Below are 26,316 nucleotides of genomic sequence, written 5' to 3'. Positions count from 1 at the left end.
AAGCCATACCCCATAACCAGTCCACCTGTTCCACGCTTGCATACATCATGCGTGTCAAAATGTGCGTTTGCTTTTTGGCATTGCAGTTGTAAATGTACGTGTGTAGGTATGCACATCGGATAGGTTTTCCTTTTTGTCAAATTTCTTTGAATATATATACATGCACAAATGTCCTGGTCTGTCTCCGTTCATCACACCTCGTCTTAAAAAAATTGGGTAAAATTTTGCGTGCAACTTAACATTAAGCTGTACTGTATCCTAGTAATACCTAAATATATTGAACTGAAACCACATAATATCAGGCTTCCTAGTCATCAAACCTTGATTACTCTAAGTTGATTTTGATACAAATTATTGGCATTTTAAACTTTTTAAAATGTGTTTAATGTTTTTTATTTTCAAAGTAGCTTATTGTGAAGCTGTATCTCAGAAACAACTATATAATATTGGAATAAAAACTTAATCAAGTTAGATAACTCTTGCTTGGAATCAATTCAAATTATGATTTTTATTTGGTACAAGTTTTTATCATTGCCATAACATTTCTTTTGGAACAAACTGTAATTAAGTAACTCAGTTGCGCAAGTTTTTCCCGACTATAGTGAAAGCTGTGTCCATTGTTCAACTTGGACTTCGTAGAATAACCGAGCTAGCTGGACAACATTTGTTAATATCATGTCAAAGACCAGACTATATACCTTAGGTCCATTCCTGTGGAGGTAAGTGTATCGTCAAAGTTATGTCCCTTTTCATGTTATTGATTCTGCGAAGCAGATTTAAATGTGGTCTTAAGTAAAACTAGTAAAGACGAACGATATCATGGCTTTGAAAATTTATGGAAACTAACAAAATGAGATTCTGGCGGGTAGCAGTCGTCCATTGATATGACCAGTGTTTCTTAGCTTTTTTTCTGGTACTAACCGTTCCTTAGCAAGTTAATCAGTGAAAACTCCAAATAAATAGATCGGAGGTGGGTCGCACTGGTCGTAACTTTATCAGATCATCTGGTTCCAGTTTGTTTAACTGGTGATTTTACGCAGAACGAGTGGATGAAATAAAACATTTCCGGTCTCGTAAATATGAATTTAGGCAATTTGTACCTCAGCTAAATGAACACGTGTTCCAAGAAAAGGGACTCATTTGTGCTCCAGGTGCAAGCATCATTTTCACTTGATTCGGAATACCACGGTTAGAAATTCCTTTAAATCATAGTTACAAGACCGGAAGTATGTCATTTCCGTGCGTTAAAATCACCACTCAAACACCAGTGGAAACCACCGGATCTGATAAAACTATGGTCAGTGTTTGGCTGACGAATGATCTTTAACATAATTGTTTTTAGCCAACAATCACAGAGAACATATTCAAATTGACGACTTCATTCTTGAAGTTTTTGTTTTCTTCCTATTACGATGATTAATAAATAAGAGCAAAGTATGTTTTAGTTTTTACACTTTCAGTCGTGGCTTCACTACTTGAGACAATATTACATGTGGTGTTCCCTCGGTGAGAGATATTTCAATCGTTCTATCTCGATATATTTATATCAGACGGGCATAAACATTTGAAATCTAATATTTGCTCCTTTTTTCGCTTTTACAGCGTGCCAGGAAGGTACCAGGACTGACCAAAATTATTAATAGGTCAACATCTGAAATGGCGATGAATGTATACAGGAACAAGTTGAAATGTATACTGAAAGACAAAAAACGTAACATTTTATTAAATACAATATGGCTTATTTACAAAATTTACATATCTTCAAATTGGATCTAACGGGTACATACAAGTACAAAGAAGTTATAAGATATATAATAACAGTTCTACATATTGCTTTGTCCTTTTGTTATTTTACAACATTCTTACTCCCTGATCAAGTTTTGCCATTGACGAACCTCCATATATAGAAATACATAGAAATATTCTGAGTTTGATCACTATAGATATGCTTATTATGATCCTGTCGGAAGCTTACTCCACAAAACCACTGTGACAACTGTCTTGAAAAAATTACTTTGTCCTTATTCTCGCCCTCATGCAGCGCCGTCTGGCTGCTTCAATTATCTCACGGGGGACATTTCTTACATACGAACGCCTTTCCGGCGAAGGACTCCTCGATTTCTTCGCAATGACAGGAGCATCAAGAATAAGTCCCCTTCTGGAGGAGTAAGAATTTTCTGTTGGCGGAAGTGGTAGAGGTTGATTCAAAGGGGACTCATTTCTATGCGTAATTATATGTATCTTTGGCACAAGTGGGCCATCCTCCGTATAGTTATCATTATCGTCACGTGACAAACTACTTTCTTCATTCACATTCCCGTTGACGACACTGCATTCAGACGCATTGTCCTCAGATCTGTGACCATTTTCTCTCGTAGAAGACAAGTCAATTACCCCATCATTTGAATCCGAAGTCACTGAGTTATACTCGTATCTTGGTATTTTCGAAGTCCGTGACAAATCGAGTGACCTCATTGACTCCGGAGTCCTAGATCTTTTGTACAAATGACTTTCACTTCGTCTGACTCTAGAATCACTAACGTTTACATACAACGAAAGATCTGGGCATGAGTTCCTACTTCCAGATCTACCTTCGAGCTTATCATACGCGTTATAATCACTTCCGGCGGAAGTGACTGACTTTGGACTTTGAATGTAAACAGGAAGTGGCGATCTTGACCCTTTTGTTGTTTCTACGTTTATTTTGGGCAAAGGCGATGTGCTGTCAAGTTTGTCATTATTTTCGCTCTTTTCAGTGTTTCCAAAAAATGATGTTAGTTGATTCATTGTTAGCGGTATCGGTATTGGTATAGGGACCGGAAGTGGCAACGGCACAGGAATTGGAATCATCACTGTTACAGGTGGAATGCCGGGTATTCCAGATGGTTGTTCCGCTGCTTCCGCAGCCGTAGATGATCCAGTCTGCCCGGGAAAGAATTGTGGGAAATCTACCGGAAATAAGCTGCTCGTTCTGCGTTCGTTTAAACTGGGTAAAATTCTCGATTCATGACGCTGTGTAGAACCCGACACTTGCGGACTTAATAAGCCAAAATGATTTTGCCTTGTAGTATGTTCTTTCTTACTCGTTCTTCTGTCTTGTTCGGGTTCTTCCTTATCTCGGTTATCAGCAACAACATTCCCTTGCGGTGGCGGGATAAATCCAGCAAGCATCACTGGCGGCATATGACTATATGGCATAAGGCCTGGGGGAAACGCTCCCATAAGATGCGCCTGATGTAGCCATGGAGCCATCGCTATCGAAGGATGAAGCATATGGGCTGGGAAGGGTGTTTCGCTTTTTGGGGACGGTGATGCAGCCTGTGGTTCAGACCGTGCTGGACTTGTTCTATCTGGTTCTCTTTCTGAAAAACTGCGTTTGTGTTTAGCTTCACTTTTTATACGGTCAAGCAGAGAAAGTCGTGATTTTTCGGAAATGTCACTTTTATTGTTAATTTTATGTGATGAAAGTTTTTCTGCACTTACTGAGAACGTTTTTCTACAGTTTTCTCTATCCTCGCGGCGTTCTTGACGCTCGCGCTCACGGGCTGATTCGCGTGCTTCCGCTGCTCTCCGTGCTTGCTCACTGCGCATCCACAACTCCGGGGTGATCAGTATTTCCCTTTCTTCGTCTTTTCCTCCGGAAGAATCATCCCCTTTCTTGCTCATTTTTTGTAAATGTTCCTGTGTTTCCTTACAAAATATGCTCATCTTATATTGATTTAAACACTTTTCACTGCAAAACTGTAATTGTGTTTCACCGTCTTGAAATTCTACGTAATTCACGGTATGTCTAACGTGTTTACACCAGTCACATGTCTTACTCTTTTTGAATGAAGCTCGCCTGCACTGCGTAAAGCAAACCTCGCTACAAAACACTTTGGAACCAGTCGGCGTATCCAATGAAATTTGCTTGTTTCCTGGTTTCCGGCACCAAGCGCACTCCTGACTAGATTCGTTTTCCGCCCGAGATTCAGCGTCTGCAGATGCCCCAGCTTCTGAAAATAAATTAAAAAAACTTTAAATTCGTGCAGATATTGTTGGTTTGATTAACAATCATAGCAATGTCTATGCAAGAAAACTGATCTTGTGTAATACTTCCTAAGTCTGCGGTCAAAACATTCCTTACTTTTACCGCAGCAAAAATAGGTCTCTATCGCATAACACATCTGCTTCCCATATCACTGTCACATAATACATAACCTCCTTTTCCTTTCATTGGGGGAAATGCTACAAAAATCCCAACATTCATCAGTTTCTCATAATAATACATTGTTTCCTGACAATCCTTAAAGGCGTCTTTTTCTCCAATTTATTATTTAAGAGGGAGACGTCTTAAATCTAGAAAATCTGTCTATATATAATATTTCAGACATGTAAAATATTATATGGAACTACAATGCTCTACTCAAGAATCTATTTTCATGTAATAAAGATGAGCATAGTAAGCTTATTCACAACTTTTCTTGTAATGCTTAAAAGTGCTTTAACATGATTAACACATTTATATAATACTTCACACTGAGATTTATTGTTTGTTTCATATAAATATGTGTGAAACACCATTTTTCGACCGTGTTGCAATCTCATGCTTAGATGCCATCTGTATAAACTGCCGGTAAAAGTTGCACCTTTTGATGTTTTGGGAACTAAATGTCTTATCGTAAATGTGACTATAATATTTATTTTGCAGACCAAGCGATTTCCGTAAAGAATTACTTTTTTCGCTTTGGCTTATTTAAAAAAACATGTGATACAGATACCAAAAGTTGTGAGACATTTACATTAACTTTGAGCGTAACTTTTACGGAAATGCTGACGTCCGCTGACACAATTAATTAACGTAACATTTAGGGTGATAAGGTATGGGTCGTGTTACGTACGACGTACAAGTTTTAAGCAAATAAGGTAGTGGACCCGTAATGACACTCGACAATTACCGTATGACTTCCTGTGAACGTCAATGTAGCTGAACGGACACCATGCTTTCCTTTAAAAAACGAAATGTCATATCGAAAATACGATGTTGAAAATTCATAACCCAACACAGTTTTGTCAAAACATGTTTCGCTTTAATAAGCTTCTTCAGTTGACAATAACATACACAATGATACGTGAAATACGGAAATGACGTCGACGCGCCATCGAAAATACGTAATTTGCCCATTGCCATTACGGGTCCCCTACCTATAGTAACGTAAGAAAAGTTTCTTTTTCCTGTCTGTTCACTACTGGCTTATTTATATTCGGAAGAAAAACAAATCTGGTCTTTTTGTCATCATCCACAAATATAAATGTGTACAGTTAACACCGAGTTTATTTTCCTTCCGAAACTGTTTAAAAAATTGACCTTTGACTCACCCTCTAGTTCTCTCCTTTTGAGAGCTGTTACAAGGTTCATGTGCTGTTGGGCTAAGGCGTTGTCATCTAGGGGCAATAACCCTGAAAAATAAAAGCGTTTATAAGTAACAGATTCTGCCAAAATGCTTAATCACTTTGTCCCTGTATAAAATTAAACTAAAGGTAGCAGAATACTATCATTTACCAAAGAAATATAATTAAGCTGCAATACTATGATAGCTATCATACGACGGTAAAGTTTGCCATAACTGCTTCATCTCGGGCAATACAGGAATTTCTAGGCCAACATCAGATTCCTTTCATTTGATTGTTAATCCCACATCGGCGACTTCTCCAAAAGACTGTTAGAAATTTTTGTAGGAGAAAAGTGAAAGCTTAGTATGTCCGAAGACCAATATATTGTTACCACTGGGTCTCTCTAGAGTTAACCTGCCTTGCTATTACACAACAGAAGAAAAAACCGCTACCTTTTCTGGGCATTATTTCTGTTTTATGCTTCCATAACTTTATGTGCAGGTGTTTAATTCACAAACAAATATGTTTTTTAAGAAATTACAGAATGTATGAAAATTTAATGATCTGAAAATGATCTGTTTGTATAATATTACGGAAAACCACAGAAAAGACATCAGAAAGAGGGATTGAACAGTTACATAAAATCTGCGTTCATAAAACGTGCATTTGCTGAAATTGATACTTTATCATAGAATTTAGAAAAGCCGCTAATGAAAATTAAATGTATTTGATTTCACTGCCGTGTATGGTTACATTAAGCGCCTGAGTTGATATCCACTTATGATATCAAAATTCATTTATACCTTGATAATTATTAACTATTCCCGTATGTTTTTATATCACTGAAATAAATATGCTAAATACTGCGGAGCAGGTGTAAGCTGTCAAGCTTGTTTGTCTCTGAAAAAAGGTTTATGTGCATGTATTAGATTTCTTCTTGCATATTCGTATTTAAATTCAGCTTAACTTAGGTCTTAGGTAAATTATAGTATTTGACAGCGGGGTGTTTTAATAACATGTTGGTCGCAGATCGAGGTTCGAACCCGCCGGCGTCGTTCCAGCTGCGTATTTTTCGCTACAGCTACCAGCTTATACAGGTTAGTTTTAACTTGAAATCTTAGCTGATACGATAATACTTTCAAATTCTTTGAGAACATCAGATTCTCGTTGTTGTTGTTTTTACAATAAGCGGGCGACATCTACGCCGCCAGAAAAAAAAAACTTTCTTCAAAGCTTGACTTATTCAAATCAGTCCAATTGCTCGAACAACCCAACTGGTGGCGGTACAGGTGCAACTTTTTTTCATGCAAAGGGGCTAAACTCGAATGGAATACTTTTGATATGTATTTGCCTTATTTCCCCTTACGCATAATGTTTTGGTTAATGCTTTAATTTATATATTAACTATCCATTAATTACAGCGATTCATTTTGTAGCGTTTAACACATCATTGATAGTATTAATCTCGTCTTGTTGTTGTTGCTGCTGCTGTTATAAATGTTTTATGTTAATTCAATATGGTCTATAAGAAAGGTCCATGTGTTCGTAGAGAAAATACATGCTAATTCCAATTTATTTTGCAGCATACAGACAAAATGCCATACTTATTTAGCAAACAATATTTTCTTTAGATTTTCTTGCGTATATGATATGTTTTTATACCGAAACAAAAATCCTCAAACGGAACAGACTTTACAAAACTCTCTGACAAACGCGTTTTATATTTCGTTTCCACGGGCCTACAGCTAAAATAAAAACATCAAACATTAATCATTGCCGACAATCAGTATGATATATTTCCTATTATCGTGAAATTCTACCCGAGGGGTCCGATTCGAAACAGGAGCCTTCTTTCTCTCGTTTAACTATCGCGTAACCTATTATGGAGAAACATTGTCGGGAAAACAAGATGGCGGCAGACTATAGGGTTGCACAAAAACATCTGAATGCACCAAACTTAGCGGATCGGGTAACAAGCTTTCCTGTAATTCGCAGACATTTTATCGATAGAGATATTTTTGGTTTCCAACTTGCCACACACCTGTGGATAACATACAAGATGAAGGCACCGGCGAGGCTTATGTGTTACAAAATCTCTCTTTGAATGGGGCACACATAAATAAAAGTAATGAAAAAATATTCCTCATCTAAAGCAGGAAGTAAACTAATCAAAGCTTTTGATTTGATATTACAAGAAGAACCTTTTAAATTATCTTCAGGATATACTGACGTATGATTAAGTGAAATTAGATCCTTACTGCAATGCAGTTTATCCTTTATTCTATTATTCATTGTATGGTGTGCAGTTAGAGTCAATAATTAAAAATTTCCGAATGTAAGCAGAATGTAGTGTACAAAAACTAGAAAAAGTCAAATAGTGCAAAGAAAACTACTCACGGCGCCGGAGTGACGACTTCAGTCTTTCAGATGGACGTCTTTTCTTATCTTTAACGTCACCGTTTACCTCAGACGTCGGGGCGTCACTATCGTTGTTTTCCGTGTAGTTTTCGAGATTGAGATTTTCTGTGTCGGTGCTATTTACCTTATCCTCGTAGCCAAACAATCCCAATAGCTCATTCATAGTATGTTCGGCATAATTCTGAAAATATACAAAAAAAAATATTTTTGAACTCAGATTTCTAGATAGTAATTGCTTTAAACAGAATATGGTCTGTACTCTGTTTATGAGACTAAGTTCAGTGCATCGAAGGGATAACGCACTGATGATACAACGGACTTTTAATATGAAAATGATCTGAAACTCTCCTAAGGTTTGCAGACGCTTATTATGGAAATGGCACGAAATAACCTCCATGATGCCGAAATGATCTTTAACTGTAGCAAGATATCTTCTATGTTTTTACAAGTTATGAGGTCCCATCTTATTCCACGTACAAATCAATATTTGTGTCTTAAAGTAGGACATGCAGCTTAAAGTTGGACATGCTCTCCAATAACATTATACCAGAATGATTTATGAAACGCGCAATGTCATTCACGCATATTAATCGTTCGACAATCGTTTTGATAGATAAAAATATATGTGTGAGGTCGAAATTACGTGTATTCAGGTAATAAAGTTCCATCTTTACTCACTTCCTATTAACAGTTACATAAAGTCAGTCATGTGCTGAATTTAAGTTCACAAAATGTATTTCTTGTGTTTTTGCAGCCAATAAAATGCCAGTCAGCAAATATTACATCTTACTAATATACATAATTAAAGGATATTTGTTTGTGTCAGTGTAAGACCAAAATATCCACGTGATGCTGCATTTGCACGAGTGACATGGCCGCTCGTGTAAATGTCTGGTGTCAACTAATAAAAAGTTTGTTGATCTTAAATATCCATTTTATTTTTTTTATTTCAATTGCTTCAACCAAATTTAAAGTCTTTACTTTTTCACTGTGGAATTTATAGACATGCCCCCCCCCCCCCCCCCACCCCCAAAAATCAAACAAACAAACATGTAACAGAAAGTATCATTTAACTATATCCAGATATTCAGTTCAAGTATTAAAATATTATTCATTTGTACTCTGTAAAGAACAAACATACTTTATTTGAATTTATTGTTCTTTAACTTTAAAACTCACAACATTTCAGCATAAAATTTATCATCTCTAGATTCATCTTATATGTTGCTATAAAAAGTGAAATAAAAGTAGAGTGTTTGTTAATATTACAGTGTCATCCCTACTGAGCATGCCAGCCAGATTGGCGTATGAGACACCTACATACATTGAACAGCATTACGGCCCGATTCCTATTTTTTAAAGGCAAGCTATTCAGCTAGCTTATCAGTAGCAGATGTTAAAAGAACAAACTTTGAGGTCGGTTAAGTTAAAGTAAAACAGGTTTGTTTTTAAGCTTTAAACGTGTAAGTATATGGAAAAAGGCTAGGAACTTTAAATTGATAAACTAGCTTTAAGTCAGACAGGCATGGAATTCAATGAAGTCGATACATATATGGCGCATCGTCCCATTTCACTTTACTCCCAATGTCTCGTGGTTCCCTTACGCATAAAAAACCAGACCAGAATATGTTTGAATAAATATGTTGCTATTTATACATACTAGAAATCCGGTATTTCTTTTGACAGCCATCGTTGATAGATGAAAAGTCATCGGATACATGAAACTTTGCAATTGACCAGACATTCGTGATGCCGAAATGATGTTTAATGGGAACAAGATATCTTCTATGTTTATTCAAGTTATAAAGTTCCATCTTATTTCACGCACAAATCAATATTTGTAGCTTTAAGTCGGACATTCACGGAAATGATCGGAAATACGAGCCCAACTACAGAACATGAGAACCGTGCGTGAATTAAGCATTGATTCCTTTTTTTGTATTGTCTGAAATGCCTGCATCCATTCTAGGGTATCAAATAAACGTAAATGTCTGCTCAGTGATTAATTACGTTTTGGGCTATTTAAGCATCAGATTTCAGCATTACCGCTTGACATATAACAATATACTTTTCGTGTCTGTATTATATTAAATATAATAAGCAATAAATATAATATTACCATTTCCAATGTATTACTAGTATCACATGGTCTCTTCTAAACTGAAGGTATCTCAAATGCCAGAGTCAGTGAATAAAATGAGCCGTGCCATGAGAAAACCAGCATAGTGGGTTTGCGACCAGCATGGATCCAGACCAGCCTGCGCATCCGCGCAGTCTGGTCAGGATCCATGCTGTTCGCTTTTAAAGCCTATTGGAATTGGAGAATCTGTTAGCGAACAGCATGGATCCTGACCAGACTGCGCGGATGCGCAGGCTGGTCTGGATCCTTGCTGGTCGCAAACCCACTATGTTGGTTTTCCCATGGCATGGCTCAAATTTATCTGAACACATGCTCTCTTTAGAAAGCTATTGTGCCATTATTTTAAGATTAAAAAATAAGAGAAGATTTTCATTTTCATTTCTTGTGAAATTATATACTTCAGACACCTAGTAGCAATGAATCAGTTCTCTTCTTTAAGTAAGTTTACTTTATTCAATTTTAGTCAATTTGCTCTACTCATTTATGTCAGTTTACCTTATGTCAGTTAATGTCATTACACTGTATTTAACTTAATTCATTCTATGTCAGATCACTTTGTTCATTTTATGTTAGTTAATGTCATTACTCTGTATCTATTTGATATCAGTAAACTTACTTCATTCTATGTCAGATCACTTTGTTCATTTTATGCCAGTTAGTGTCATTTTACTGTATGTATTTGATATCAGTATAATTCATTCTATGTCCGATCACTTTGTTCATTTTTTATGTCAGTTCAATTTCATAATGTATGTCACTTTCTTATCACTTTCAGATGAAATGTACAAACTCGTTCCAGATAAAAGGTTATTACGTTGATTAAATGCATTTTAATCCATAAATTTCCTTCTACAATTGTACTCATTTGCATGTCTACAAAGGTCGACTTAAACACACCAAAAATATTTTAGTAAACATGATTATAATCATATTCAAAACATAGTTAAAGTGAATTTTGTAAACTCACTGTCATATGAAATCACAAGTACAGTTCATTATCGATGATATTTTATTTTTATACATGTGCTTTTGAAGAGCAGAAGGGAAGGGGCGGTTTTATATCTGTGGGGAGCGGAGTCTTGGACTTCCATATAAAATGACCCGTAAAGAAAGATAAAGGCTCTCAGACTTTTGGGAATTTCTCATGCATCTTATATTTCAATATCCGTATCATATTCAAACGTAAACCCATCTAAATTCAAAATATGGTATATAATTGCTATCATCCAAACCGTTTAATTCAGGGTATAGTCTTGCGTTATGTGATATCATAAATAGTAGATTTTGTATCTTACTCTCCTAAATATAGCTCAATATCCAGCCAAATCACAATTTAATTTGATATCAAAATTGAGGGGACTACAGTAAGTTTTGTTGTTCTGTCGTTTAGACATTGGTTATCAAATAGCCGCTCGCTTTAAGGTTCGGGTTACAAAATAACTAGTTACCCATTATACGGCGGGTATATCACAAGTAGACATATACAGTATCTATGTAATTGATACCGGATTGTACTTCGGTGACATCAAAGGTAAAGACAATAGGAGTATGGACTAAGGAAGAAAAAATGTTTATCTCGGTGCATCTGTGTGGCACGACAAAACCAGCATAAGTAATTAGTATCAATGTACAGTTTGTTAAAATATCACCTTCCTCGTACAGTAAACAATGTATCTATTTTCATCGGCGAGTTTCTTTCATTAATCATTATATTCCGTCTTTTGGGCAAAAATAAGTTTACCTACGCACGACTATTTGCTTTGAGCTGTTGATTCATTGAGTCTAAAATGACACCGTTTTCCTATTTTACCTTAAAGTGTTCCTGGTTTCTGCATCGTATTGACAACTTCCCCGCATGAATCAGAGGTGGGGGAAGCGTAATTTCAGATGAAATATCTTCTGTAAAATTGTTTTATACTGATATACGGCTAAGAGTCAATGTTTGTACGTCTGGTTCCGTATTTACTTTAAAGGCGAGGAATTATAAGAGCCGCTATTCTTCAATTTTCCGTACTCGTCTTACATCAGTGCCGTAGCCAGACACAAATTTTAACCGAGGCATGCCCCCCGCACAGAATTGTTTTCCCCATGACGTCTCTGGTGCGTTCTGGGCACTCTCTGTGTTACATCACAGTAAAAAAGTAAAAATCGTTCTTTTACCCCTATTTATCTCAGTTACTTTCATATTTTAAGAAAAAAATACATTGATAACTTGTAAGGATAACTGGGGCTTTATCAAAATAAAATCAGAAAGCCATCAGTAAAGACACAACAACATGTTATTTATCAGTTTACTAGTAGTTTATTAGTTTATAGCCCGAGAGGGGATAGGTACGGGGGGGGGTGGGGGGGGGGGCTCTGTCCATGTTAGGGTGTGGGGGTGGTCTCAGGGGGTCTCCCCTAGAATTTTTGAATTGCCCTTCATTTTAGGGGGTCAAGGTCACTATTCCTAGGAAATTTTGAAATATAGATACGATATAATGGCATATATTGCATTTTTGGTCTAAATGCTGAGGTACTGTAGGAGGAACCCTCTCATTTTAGGGGTTCAGGGGGCTCTCTCCCTGGAATATTTTGAAAAACGGGTATGAAATGGCGGCCTCTGGTGCATTTTTGGTCTAAATTTTAAGGAATGGAAGGGGGTTCCCCCCTCAGTTTAGTGTAGTCCGTGGCTCTCTTCTTGGACAATCTTAGAATATAGGTACGAAATGGTGGCCTATGGTGCATTTTTTTTTTTTTTGGTCTAAGTTTTGAGATACTTTAGGGGAAACCCCCTCATTTTAGGGCGGTCAGGGGCTCTCGCCCTGGAAAATCTTGAAATACAGGTATGAAATGGTGGCCTCTGGTCCTTTTCTTGGTCTAGATTTTAAAGTATTTTAATGGGTTCAAGGGGATATCTTCCTAAAATTTTGAAATATAGATACGAAATTGTAGCCTATGGTGCACTTTTTGGTCTAAATTTTGAGGTACCTTAGGGGAACCCTCTAATTTTAGGGGAGTCAGGGGGCTCTGGCCCTGGAAAAATTTGAAATACAGATACGAAATGGGGGGCCTTTGGTGTACTGTTTGGTCTAAATGTTGAGGTAGATCTATGGTGGGAGTTTCCACCCCCACCCCCTCATTTTGGTAGGGTCAGGGGCTCTCTTCTTGGAAAATTTTGAAATACAGGTACGAAATGGTGGCCTATGGTGAACTGTTTGGTTTAAAGTTTGAGATACTTTAGGGGGAACCCTCTCAATTTAGGTGAGTCAGGGGCTCTCGCCCTGGAAAAATTTGAAATACAGGTATGAAATGGTAGCCTCTGGTGCATTCTTTGGGTCAAAATTTTGAGGTATGGGAGGGAGTTTTCCCCTCATTTTAGTGGGGTCATGGGACTCTTTTCCTGGAAAATTTTGAAATATTGGTATGAAGTAGAGCTGGTGGCCTCTGGTGCTTTTGGGCTTAAATTTGATGATAATGATAATAGATAATTGTGTGCAATTGGTCACTTCTCAGTCAACTTGGTTTGGGGGGGGGGGGGGGCACAGGCCTCCTCGGCCCGGCCGCTGAATCCGGACCTGGTAAGGCTATCAATATGACTGCTAGGATTTCTGCCTCACCTTGCCTCAATATTGTCATGAGGCAAATGATATTCTGATATTATTCTAATGATATTAATATACTGTTTTGAACTTTTATAACTGAATTTTTCATCAGTGTGACAGGCCTACTTTTTAGTCTCTTTTTTGGCTCCTCAAATTTTAACCGAGGCAACCGCCTCGGTTTGCCTCAGTATGGCTACGGCGCTGTACATAATCATTACAGATATGCCATGCTCACATTTAACGTGATATATGGATCTAAATTAATTATATCCAGCTCGACTAGCTGTATAAACTAACTGCAATCACAATTAAATGTAATATTTAACACCAGAAATGTATTTTTCTTAAAAACGTCTTTTTTAATGACATGTCACATTCAGATGGTGTTTATTTACATAATTTTAATACTGTTTATGCATACAGGCATCTTTGTTTCATATTTACATAATTATATACCTCGTAATAGTAGTTCATATTTTCAAATACGAAATTTGGCCAGCTTTAATGTAGAGGTAACTAAATTTAAAAAGAAAGGATTATTTTTCAATGCCTACTTCAGCCAGTGATTTATTTAAAACTGGTCTGTAGAATATTATGAACTAAAAGTCTAATTAAAGTACAGGCATTCTGCACGCATGCATGTTGTATAATAACGTGTGTGCACTCAACTCTTTCATACAACCCGTGTTCTTGTTGACACAGGCGATCTTTTTTGACGAAAAATAAATATAGCAGTTATCAAATGCAGTTCTTTCATAACATATACCTAACATATACCTGTATAATTCTATAACATTATAGATCTCTGTTTGCAATGGAACATGCATATATTGTAAGAAGAATATGCCCGCCTATGAAAAATGAGCGGATATAAGGGGGTATGCCCGGAGTAAATGAGTATAGGGATGGCGAGGTGGTGTATTGTCCGTACACCGTTTTGGGCACACGTTCTGTACTAGTTTACTTGATCAAAGGCAAGGTTGCGTAAAAAATGATAAAACAACTAATTTACACTATTCAAAAGTCTTTAAAAAAGGTTTTACTTTTACAGAAAAAAAGAACAATGTTCACCAATTATGAGCCTTAAAAAATGAAGAATCATTAAACTATATACATGTCGGAATGCATTACTGTAACTTCGTCACAATTACTAAATGCATTATCTCACTAAAGAATCGCAAAATTTCGTAAGAGTTGTCTGTAAAAAATGAATAGCCCAATTTCACTTAAATATCACATAAAAGACAAAAAAATGCCTACCTTATTTAACAACTCAGTCCATTATCACATTTGATACACCTCACTATGCCTTCAGTTAAGATGTTTTGGGCGACAATCCGAAAAGAAAGTTGCGTGTTATAACAAAAAAATGATAGAAATTGTATAGTTTACTCTTGTTTCGTTGAGGTCACCGTGGTTTATTTCTTCAAGGCAAGATAGTCACCGACCCGACACTAGTGGACACAAGATATGTTTAAATCTTTATAATTCGCAATCTTTTAAAACCTTCTACTTTTGGAAATTTGGCAGATATTATTGGGCCCTGCCCTATCGCATTCTTAACCTTTTTCTCGATAATTATGAGCGAAAAGACTTGCTGAAAATTTAAAACCATTATTGTCACTTTGGCGAAATCGAATAAGTAATATTATGCTAGCGTAGTAATGAGGTATTACGAATATTTTATTAAGATTTGACAGGTGTTGGGCTATACAAAGGAACAGTATTAATAGGCATATTTTCCGCGAGGGTTGGGTTTCATTTGAAATGTAACACTATCTGCTTAAAATGTGCATGGTAATTTTAATTGGATAGAAAACCGATATGGATTTGTTTGCATAATTTAGAGAGAGAAAAGGAGAGCCGAAAAGCATACACTTTATAGGGTTTTCATAACATATGATATGCATTTAGGAATGAAAATTATCAGTGATATGATTTCGTTTGATAGCAAAAAATGGAATCATGTGACTCCGTATTTAATTAGCTACTTAACAGCTTGGTGTAATGAAAAAATAACCTCCCTCCACCCTTCAAAATTAAGATTGAAGATAAAAATGAAATGTATAATTACTTGTTGCGGAATTTCATCTATACTCTACTTTGAATATCCTGTCTTTTATTTAAAAGCTCATTGATGACCACCAGGGGAAGTAACTCTTGTTACTTGAGAAGTTTATTTTAGATATCATGTAACTGTTTTATACTTGGCTGAAAAATTATTTTAAAAAATACAGCAAAATGTTATGCCATTAAAATAGCACGTTTTCAGCTAATTGATGAACCATTTTTATTCCTACGTTTGGAGCAAATGCGATAAAATATCTGTATAAAATTACCTGATGAAAAAAAAATAGACGGTGCAGTATTTAATATACCAATGAATAACCGCCTTGTACATATATATAGGACTAATTAGTACAGCTTTTAACATGTAATATCAAATGCTTAAGTTATTCACCCCTAACTAAAACACAGTATCATGTCAGGTGTCGTGTTCCAAGTAAGCGATACTTTCAGGATAGGTTTGCCAAAATAAATTCTTTTGATATTACGTCAATAGACGACATTTGTACCGCTTCGAACATAAAGGAATCTAAAATTTTGTTTGTCTGAGTATATCATTGTGAAGAATTCCAGAAGATTTCTTAAGATATTTGTGTACCAGATTATAGTGAAATATTACACCATGTGCTGTATGTCAAACAACACGGTTATACAAGGTTATACTGAATTAATACATGATCGAATAGCGTTTTTTATTACATGGTCACCTTCAAGTTCATTTCAATTATTTCGAAATTTATAAAATACTTTCATTTGATAGTAACTGTAAGTCAAAAGCGAATAGAAAGCGTAAATTAAAGGAAAAAATCTTGCAGTTTTTGGGTGAAAAAATTAAAACAATATACACTGTACGTAACGATTAGTAACATACTGTGAGAATTAAGTGAGAGAAGACAACTTTAATACATAAATTATATTATCCCTTTCTAACATGTTTCTTTCTTTTTTATATGTCTATTAATATTTTCTCCAGGACTCTATCATAATTAAAATGCTTAATACGCGCTGGTTGGCAGTTTTAATGCTACTCGCCCACAGTTAGGATGAAATTTTTCAATGTGTTCATTTCCACCAAGTTTGGCCTAGAATGTACATATGGCACTAAAAATTATAGATGGAATGAAAATAAGTTTTAGATATTGGTAAACAAAACAAGAGGAATGTTGATTTTCTCCGTTACACCAAAAGCGTTCTAGTTGTTTACTCCCGTATACACGCTATTTTGGTACATTTTTTGTATTTCATTAACCATTTGTCAATATGTTTGTACCACTAGTCACTATCACAGAACCCACATTTTATGGATTTTTGGGAGAAAAATAGATCGCCAAGAAAGTATGAAAGAGTCGCTTTAAGTGAAATTTTACTTGATTGAACCGAGTTCGGTTTTAAACGTTATTTTATTAATTAACATAAGTTGCGTTTATTAACATGTTCAGCATTCTCTCACAACAAACAAACATGCTAATTTTTATTAGTATTAATAGTGAGGATTTACATTTTTAAAAAGTTACCAACAACTATAAAATAACAAAAACAAATATAACATAAGTTGATATTATATACAGGAGCATGCTGTTTCGCATGAAATTTACTGCGTGACAAACGCGATAGACAGCTTATTTCTATATACTACAACAACTAACTCATCAAAGCTCTGTATATATACATTTCGAAGAAGTGGACATAGATTTAGAGGAAGGTCCCCTTTTAAATAACATTCCGAAAATTTATGTTAAACAAATTTCGGAAATTTCTTAATATCCCCCATGTGTCGGTTAAAGTGACACTTCTTCTGTACTGATCAGTGAAATTTTATATCATTTTGTTTGTTCTCATGACCTACGAATGATGCAAAATGTTGTGCATCCAAGGCTCAGACGTAGACAATGGTCGACAGTTTCTGCTGCATATGATAATCCTGGTTACAACCTTATAATTAGGCATCCGCAGATGTCTCAACTGCAAGGTTTACAGGGCCCTTGTCACTTGAAAGTAGCAGGTGTACGATTTCATTTGAAATTAGATTGTTATACTTTGAAATGTCTCAATTTCAAATTAAAGGCGTAAGCAACATAATGCGTGTAAAAACTTTGAAACATAATCCTTAACTACAAAAACCGGCTGGAAATAGCTGTCAATCAAGCGCCCACAGTACACCGATGTTCGGGGTTCGAATTTCATGGCGGTAATAATTTGAAACCAAAATGAAGCCTAGTTATGTCGTCTGCTGCAGACAGGCGAACAATCAGACAGGCAGCTCCTTAGACGTCAAGCTATGTTCAAAGATTCTTTAGAGGAAGATAGCGGATATCTTTTTTACGCTTTTAAAGTTAAATGTGATTTCTTCTCAGACGAGAATATATATGTTATTTTATAAAAAGCGCACTACAGTGTCCGGGTCTTTTCTTCTTCTTTTTTTTGTGTGTCAATGTTGATAATACTTACTAGCTATATATTTATAATAACGAATATCACATGCAATATTTCCCTTAAACATTATTGCAGAGGAGAAAAGGCAAGTCTATTTTTGTGATTTTCTCAGAGAAATCGGAAACTGGGAGAGGAGTTTATAGTGTTATTTTTTATGCTATTGACAACCGGCAAAACTATTGACCGGCAAAGCATAGCAATAATAAGAGTTTTCAATTACTTTGTACATAAAAATAATATTTTCACTTTCGTATTGTTCTTTCCCAGGTTTCAAACATGTTGAAGAAACGTATATAGACAAATAAAAATAGACTTTAACGTACCTTCATATTAAACAGGCATGCAGTGATACAAAACAACAAGTCAATGGTACTCCACGAGTGGTGGGGGTTATAGGAATGGTCTCCGTCCTTCCGTCTTTCCGTCTGTCCGTCCGTAACACTTTCGTGTCCTGTCCATATCTCCTAAACCCCTTGAAGGATTTTCATGAAACGTGGGTCAAATGATCAACGCATCAAGACGATGTGCAGATCTTATGAGTCAGCCATGTTGGCTCAAAGTCAAGGTCACAACTCAATGTCAAAGGTTTTAGCATTCCATTTCGTGTCCGCCCTGTATCTCCTAAACCCCTTAAAAGAATTTTATAAAACTTTGGTCAAATGATCACCTCACCAAGAGGATGTGCAGACCTTATGAGTCAGTCATGCCGGCTCAAGGTCAAGGTCACAACTTAGGGTTAAATGTTTGAGCCTTCCATTTTGTGTCCGCTCTGTATATCCTAAACCCCTTGAAGGGTCTTCATGAAACTTGGGTCAAATTATCACTTCATCAATACGATGTGCAAAACTCATTAGTCAGCCATGTTGGCTCAAGGTCAAGATCACAACTCAGGGTCCAATATTTGAGCCTTCCATTTTGTGTCCTCTCTGTATCTCCTAAACCCCTTGAAGGATTTTTATGAAACCTGGGTGAAATGATCACCTCATCAAGACGATGTGCAGAATGAGTAAGCCATGCCGGCTCAAGGTCAAGGTCACAAAGGTTTGAGCCTTCCATTTTGTGTCCACTCTGTATCTCCTTAACCCCTTGAAGGATTCTCATTAAACTTGGGCCAAATGATAACTACATCAAGAACTCATGATTCAGCTATATCAACTCAAGGTCAAGGTCACAACTCAAAGTCAAAGGTTTGAGCTCTGTATCTCTTAAACCCCTTGAAGGATTTTCATGAAACTTGGGTCAAATGATCACCTCATCAAGATGATGTGCAGAATTCATGAGTCAGTCATGTCAGTTCAAGGTCAAGGTCACAGCTCAATGTCAAAGGTTAACCTTTCTCCATCCATGTGGCGTGGGATTTAGCTGTCTTTCAGGCTGCCTTGTTATTTTGTGTCTAGTAACACATCTGCATATATGGTGCATTTTCTAATTGTTTTCTTTGCCTTATGGAGAAATTGTAAATAACGCTCTTAAATTCTTTCATTGTTGCATTTGCCCATATAAGGATTGACATACCTGAGAACTAATAATGTTTACGTATCTGGACTTGACGTAAATAAAATAGTCTACAGACTGAAATACATAACTCCCAAGAGCCCATTCTCTAGCTTTTCAAAATAGCCTATAGTGTCTAATTTTACGTCTTTTTACGTCTTGTATGTAAAAGGATCACCAAGGACATATTTGTTCCCAGACGAAACCTATAAACTCGTTTCCAAATGTTATGCCACCCGCAATAAAAATTTAGCCTCATGTAAATACGCCAAAGGATGGACATTTTATGTATTGAATTTCTCAACATTCTATTCTGGCGTCGGCTCATCCATCAAGAAGTCTTTATTTACCGAGATTCTGTTACATTCACACTTAGTAATTAAGTGATATCAATACGTCAGTTCCAGATTTTTTTTCTTTCTTTTTTACATCAGGCAAATGTTTATAAAAGTTTTGTCTCTTAAGTTAGCATGACATTACAATAAGATACTGACTCATCCAAAATTTATATCGTTTTCAAGCTGAACACTTCAGTTATATAATTACTATTATAAGATTCAAAACCTAGTATCAAATAGCATTTTTCTACTTATAACCAAGCTGTCTTCGGTTGAAGATGCGATATTCATGGGAAACAAAATCTTATCCTTGACAGCGCAAAAAGTGCACGTTGACAACAGCTAAGCAATCCTGAAACATCGGGTATTTTCGTATCACCGTATAATACGTACGAAAACCCTCCAAGTAACGGTATCAAGAATGTTAAAGAAAGCGGAAGCAATACATAGGACCGCAAACATTACATCTTTCATTAGATTGATTATCGATACATTTAGAGAGTATTTTGAAACTGTTTCTCTTTTTTTTCTTTTCGAAAACTAAACCCAGCATCTACTGTTCGAAACTGTGCATATATTAAATGCTTTTTTTATTTACTGAACACAAAAAAAAAGTTGGAAGAAATTTAATGTTGGTATTAGTTTTGACTGTTGATGTCTTCAACAGACAGAATTTCGATATTCCCAATAGCGCTTTCTCCTTGTTATTTATTTTTTTAAAAATGGCCTTTGATTAATTTCAAGTTGTATTTTTTGATGAGCATCGAGTATCAGCAGTTGGTTAATTGTGAAAAATGTGGAAAATGCTTTTCTTAAAATTATGACTTAATACTTTGTGAACCATCTAAAATTTTCTGAAAGTACTGAGCGAACAGATAACAGGTATACACTGTCAGTACTTGAGGCAAGAATTTATTGTTTATATACAATCAAAGCGGCATCCGATATTTTGAGCAGGATGGCACCGACCGCTGGGAAAATGTGTGTTAATAAATCTGACGCCAAGATTTTACCTGTATGATACTGTATACCTTGTGAATCAAGAATGCAAGGAATCGCGCATCCAGTGATTGGAGTATCGTGTTTCCCAGGTACCGAATATTACACGCTTTCTGAACGTATATTCCAACATCTCATATGAACTACTACTTACGCCTAAGAACTTACAGATGTGTGTAGGTAGATATCTCCAGCACCAGTTGCCAAAATCAGGTGTGTATCCTTTGTTAAATATCAGCGCGTGCGACATGTGAATTTCATCAAGTGAAAAAAAAAAAAACACAGTCCGCGATATTTTGTGCATCTACCAAAAGCCTATTTCTGTCGCAGATTTCCCTATGCCAAGACAGTCTACGATCTATATATAGGTTACATTATTCTAAACCGTGCCTCTATCCATTCTGACAGGGACATAAATAGATACATTATTCCTGAAATCACTATCTTTGGATGCTTTCAAGGATAAAGGCTTTTTACACGGTTCAATAAAAATCATTTTTACAAGGACATTGTAGTTTTCTTTTATCTACAAATGATTTCAATAGTTTATATTTTTTGTTTTCTGCCTGTTAAATGTAGTTTTCATCAATAGACACGTTTGTTATATACAGCCGTCTTAGATTTGATACTACTGACTAAGTTCTCCGCGTGTAAAATGACCACCAGACATGAAGAACCGAAGAAGGAACATTTTAAGGAAGAAAAAACTTACTTTAATTAACGATAATTGTAAATCATGCGACTTTCAGTCCAGAAAAGGAAGTAAACTGAGATAATATGATACCCGATTCTTTGTTTCTATATAGCCAATCACCGTCATGTATATGTCTTAACAAGAACATATGTTGCGTGAGGTGTCACCTAACATTCCTTTAGTCACTAAGTAAACATATTAAGTTACCCAGGGTAACTGATAAACAGTGATATACTGTTACAAACAGATACTACCATCGATAACGTTTGACCATATAGAATGTCCGTTTTAATCATGGTAATTCACTCATGTCACGTGATACTGAAGTTTTCTGGCGCCAAATATGTGACTTGTGGAAAAAACGAAATTCAATACATTTATAAACAGACTATGTCTCCAGATATACATCTAAATAGAAAAGATATCAAAAAAGATATCAAAAAGATATTGTGCTAGTGCATTTTATCTGTTGTATATATTTTTACTGCGTGATGCATTGAGAGCGTGTCTATCATTAAAGCCCAATTTCAACACTAATATTTCTTCTCAAAAACCTCACGAAGATTTCAAACAAGACTTAAGTAAGAATTTTAATCTGTTACCATGTTACAAAATGTCCGAATGACTAAATCCAAATCGGTTACATATAACATGTAATTGTTAATTATGATATACGTGCATTAAATGCTTTTCAAATGTTTCATTCTAGAAATTCAATTAATCTTTATGTTTAATTGTGATCATGGATTAGAACGCGCTATAGGCAGACGAAATTTGCGTATCATATAGGTACTTTCAAATTAAATGACGTTGCTGTTCTTATTTTCTTCTTCAAAAAACAACAAGAAGTGTTTGATCTTCATTATAAAGATAAATATCAGCACCAAAATTCCGAGCAGCAGGGAGCTCCTAGCATCTGTTCTCAATGCTGCCGTGTGTTCCGCGTAAGAAATATCAAGTTACATTGGTTTAGGCATAGGTAGCTGGTATTAATTGGGTGTACATGATATATGCTGTTACTAATTATCTATTCCGTGCACGAAACTTCTAAGAAACGCACGGAAATATCAGGTTTCGTCCGAAAATAACCGTCTTGAAAACACCCATATAAACTATAAATTTTATACTCTCTGCTCTTGAAGACTTCAGTTCAAGTAAATAGTCTAGTATCTTTGTTTAAAGTATGGCGTTTACCTGATAAAAAAAAGAGGTGCGAAAAAGGGTGTACAATTTATTCGTGTCAACATTTGGTAAGGGCTGAATTCTAATGCCGTAATACAGCCCAACCCATTTTGTATATCTAGTGTGTATTGTGATCAAAGTAATACAATATGATAAATCAAACAAGCATACATAGCATAGCCGAGAAACACACCGTAACAGAAGTAACGTAAGTAAACATTACGAGTACCTACATAGTTTACGTAAAAACGATACAAAGCGTACGTTTCGGTTACGTTACACAAATTTTTAATGCTGCAAGTCTTTATGTTGTTTGTGTGAAAGCGGAGTAATTATTGTTGAAATAAGGCATTTAGCGATCTAGTGAAAACGATAACGTATTACATAGACAAAAAGTAATAAACATGCATCCGTTTTTCTCTTAGATTGTTGAATAAAAACCTAGCTTGTGAAAATTAACGTTCTTAATTTAAAATTACCGCCCTTTAAAATTCAAACACAGCTACATATCACGTATTACTCGCAGAATAATGTATATTTAATATGGTTTCATGTTTTACTGATATTTTTGTGATACAAAGTATGCTTTTATTTTCTGTATTTCACCATAAATGAATATTTGGTGACAGCGATATTAAGCACGGTACCTGAAACCAAACACTCGGTGTTTTCTGTCACATTATGCACATTATATGCACGTTAAAAATACTCGACAAACGCAACCACAGATTTCTTTAGAGTCCATCTGTCAAAATGATATATCACTTAAAATGGAATATTAGTATTGTATTTCAATACACGGTTACCTAAACATGCGTGTAATAAGAGTCTCCATATGATAGCTTTCACATCAAATATGATATAAAAATATGGTAATCTAGCAATAGTCGCATGATATATGATAGAACCCTGTTTCTACGTGAAAGAAGCATTATGAGATAAACGATCGGGTGACAATGTTTAATGTTAAACGCTTGGCATATGCTGTTGCAAGTCTGAAACCAACTTAATTCAATCCAAAATAATGAATAAACTAGGTATGTATTAAATTAATTAAAACGTGTTCTTATTTATATCATACAAAACGTTATTTAAAATTCATTAAAGTTTATAACAAGAAATTTGATACCTGAAATATGATACCGGTAAGCTGGAGTTTTAAACCTTACAAACTTATGAATATAAACTTTGAGTTTCATAATATGCCATCTTATTAACATGAATAATCATTCACTCAAAAACACAATCTATGGAAAATTGGCGAGAAAATAATTCCAAATGTTCACATTTAAATCTGGGAAAATTGTGTTCATATAATATCACACGGCTTCCTTTTAAATCAAATATAAAACCATTATTTCAAAATACGAAGTTACTCCATATTCAACATTAATGTCAAGAGTTTCGTTTCTAAATAAATGGGAAACGTGTTTAAAAATGATACATGCAAGTTTCTAAAACAACAACAAAAAAGAAAAAAAAAAAAAGAAAAAAGAAAAAAAAAGAAATGAAAACCCTTCATTTAAATTAGTTATCATTTAATATCAGAATAAATGGTTAAATACTTGAGAATTCGATTGAGATATACTATATAAACGAAACTGATACAAAATTCGATCTGATATAATTACTAAATAATACTAAACAAAAGGGATAACATAAACTTTCTACTCACATCCCACAAGCACAGTTTTATAATAAGCCCGATCCTTTCCCCTACTGATCGTACTAAACACTAAACTGTACAAGATCTTACAAAACTTTATGTAAACAAACTTCTAACCTTAATAGTATCTTCTTCCGGTTCGCTTTTTACAGAAACCGTTTCCTTCGCTACTTCGTCGCCATCGGCCGAATTTTCACTTTTATCCATTTATTTTTCTTTAAAAAAACTTTTTTCAGACAATAAAAACTTTTGCCTACCGTCTGCTAAGCTAAAGAGCCTTTTCCTCATCTGATACTCGGAGATCGGCGAATAACACTCAACTCCGTATTGACTGGGGAAACATGATCCGGCTGCAACCCGATACTCCATAATAATACTGCGAGTAGAAATAACGCGGGCTGGTTCGCGTTCCGTTCAGCCGTAGATAACGAGTGGGGGCGGTGTGTGGAGGTTTTCAACACACTCTGTGTAATATATTGCTCTATACTGCAGCTGTTTTAGTAGCCAGTGCGAGCAGTTATGTGGTTTTGAACAATTCTGGTAAAATGAATGAGGTCTAATCACCATTTATTATACCACTATTTCAAACCAGTCGGCATAAGCCGGGAGCCATATTGGCGCACGTGTAAATATTAAGCGGCAATTTTGTAAATATTAAGCGGTAATTTTATATATAATATGTGCTGTTATCATCTTACAAGTGAAATTTACATACACATTTCTTAAACTTTTACGACATAGAATGACACTATGTATATATACTGTAAAGCTTCTCCTTATGTGCAGCGATGCTGTCTGGTTACCGGTAGGTGGGAGCCACCCAAATGCTGTCTGGTTATCAGTAGGTGGGAGCCACCCAAATGCATTCTTAAGTGGTCTGTATTCAGACCATATTTTGTTCCTATAAGATAACTCTGAGCGTATGCTTATTTTATATGATGATGTTTTCTTTTCCTTGAAATAGATAACCAAAGTTAAGATGGCAAAAAAAAAACACACGAAAATTTAGAAATAAAGCATATAAAAAAGAAAGATTAGCTGGTAGCCAAGCAACCCGTCAAAGATAATCTTCGGATTTTAAAGGCCGATGAAATAATACAAAATAATTATCTCAACCCCCCTCCCCCCCCCCCTCCCTCCCCCCCCCCCCCCCCCCCCGCAAAAGAGAGGGAGAGAGAGAAGAAAACAATGCATTTCTGTTTTACTACAATTAGTTTGTTCGTCGTAAATTACAATAAAATATAAAACATATACATTGTAATACAGACTTCAGCCAGTACCTCAAATAAAGGAAGATAACTATACTATAAAAATGGTCTAATAAAATGTTCTTTTTTTTTTTTAATAAAAAGTGTCCAAGTTTCGTTAAAATTTGCCGGATGCAAAATGGACGTCTCGGGTCAGGAGTTCGATCTCAGGGAAGAGACACGCAGTGAATCAAAAAAAGTTTTCAGGTTTAAGTAAACATTTGTTGACAACGATCAAGTCAGTTTGTTGACAACGATCAAGTCAGTTTGAACCAGAATGTCAAGTTAACTGATTGGATCAAGTTCAAAAATATGAAGTGCATGTGCGGCAACGGTTTATACGAAAGAGCTACATAAATATAGATGGCGCTATTACGCCAAAGAAACGTGATAGGAAAGCAAATAACGCTGAAATATAATCCTCACTGGGCTTACTAAAGAAATAAATAATCATATTGAGAATGGCGAAGCGGTCCCATTAAAGGATTCTTTACATATGAAGATCAAATTTCTGAAAATCAATACAACATCAAACTGACTGCGTATTATTGATTAAACCAGATATTTTCATGGTCTAAAATACATCTGAAATCTTAGGACCTCACAGTTATATCTACATATCATTTTTCAGTGTAATCTCTTAATGGAAGAAATCTTACAAGGGCAGATTTCAGAATGGAA

General features: G+C 35.6%; 1 protein-coding gene across 5 annotated transcripts; it reads right to left on the bottom strand.

Annotated features, from left to right (window-relative positions):
• Nucleotides 1-1,696: 1,696 nt before the first annotated feature.
• LOC123552471 (sine oculis-binding protein homolog) lies at nt 1,697-24,801 on the bottom strand. 5 transcript variants are annotated; one of them, XM_045342152.2, is made up of 4 exons: nt 24,646-24,801; nt 7,771-7,972; nt 5,359-5,439; nt 1,697-3,995 (listed from the first exon to the last, which is right to left on the bottom strand). In XM_045342152.2, exons 2-4 carry the CDS (start codon nt 7,952-7,954, stop codon nt 2,011-2,013), a joined length of 2,250 nt encoding a protein of 749 aa, XP_045198087.2. In that variant the 5' UTR covers nt 7,955-7,972; nt 24,646-24,801; the 3' UTR covers nt 1,697-2,010. The 5 variants fall into 5 exon arrangements, with proteins under 5 accessions (XP_045198087.2, XP_053397955.1, XP_045198085.2 ...); XM_053541980.1 differs by lacking the exon at nt 24,646-24,801 and adding an exon at nt 24,506-24,639; XM_045342150.2 differs by lacking the exon at nt 24,646-24,801 and adding an exon at nt 24,506-24,639 and having other exon boundaries at nt 1,697-3,992.
• Between the last annotated feature and the right edge of the window lie 1,515 nt (nt 24,802-26,316).

This window comes from Mercenaria mercenaria, chromosome 4 (genome assembly GCF_021730395.1).
Source record: "Mercenaria mercenaria strain notata chromosome 4, MADL_Memer_1, whole genome shotgun sequence".
Lineage (NCBI taxonomy): Eukaryota > Metazoa > Mollusca > Bivalvia > Venerida > Veneridae > Mercenaria > Mercenaria mercenaria.
The sequence above is the reverse complement of the archived record's forward strand: the minus strand, read 5'-3'. Positions and strand labels throughout refer to the sequence as shown.

What these genes read in the sequence shown, in the direction of transcription:
- LOC123552471 (XM_053541980.1), bottom strand. Translation starts at nt 24,595, where the DNA reads ATGGATAAAAGTGAAAATTCGGCCGATGGCGACGAAGTAGCGAAGGAA. An exon ending in GAAGTCGTCACTCCGGCGCC is followed by an intron (nt 5,440 to 7,770) that starts GTGAGTAGTTTT and finishes TTTATTTTTCAG; the next exon opens with GGTTATTGCCCCTAGATGAC. An exon ending in CAAAAGGAGAGAACTAGAGG is followed by an intron (nt 3,996 to 5,358) that starts GTGAGTCAAAGG and finishes ATTTATTTTCAG; the next exon opens with AAGCTGGGGCATCTGCAGAC.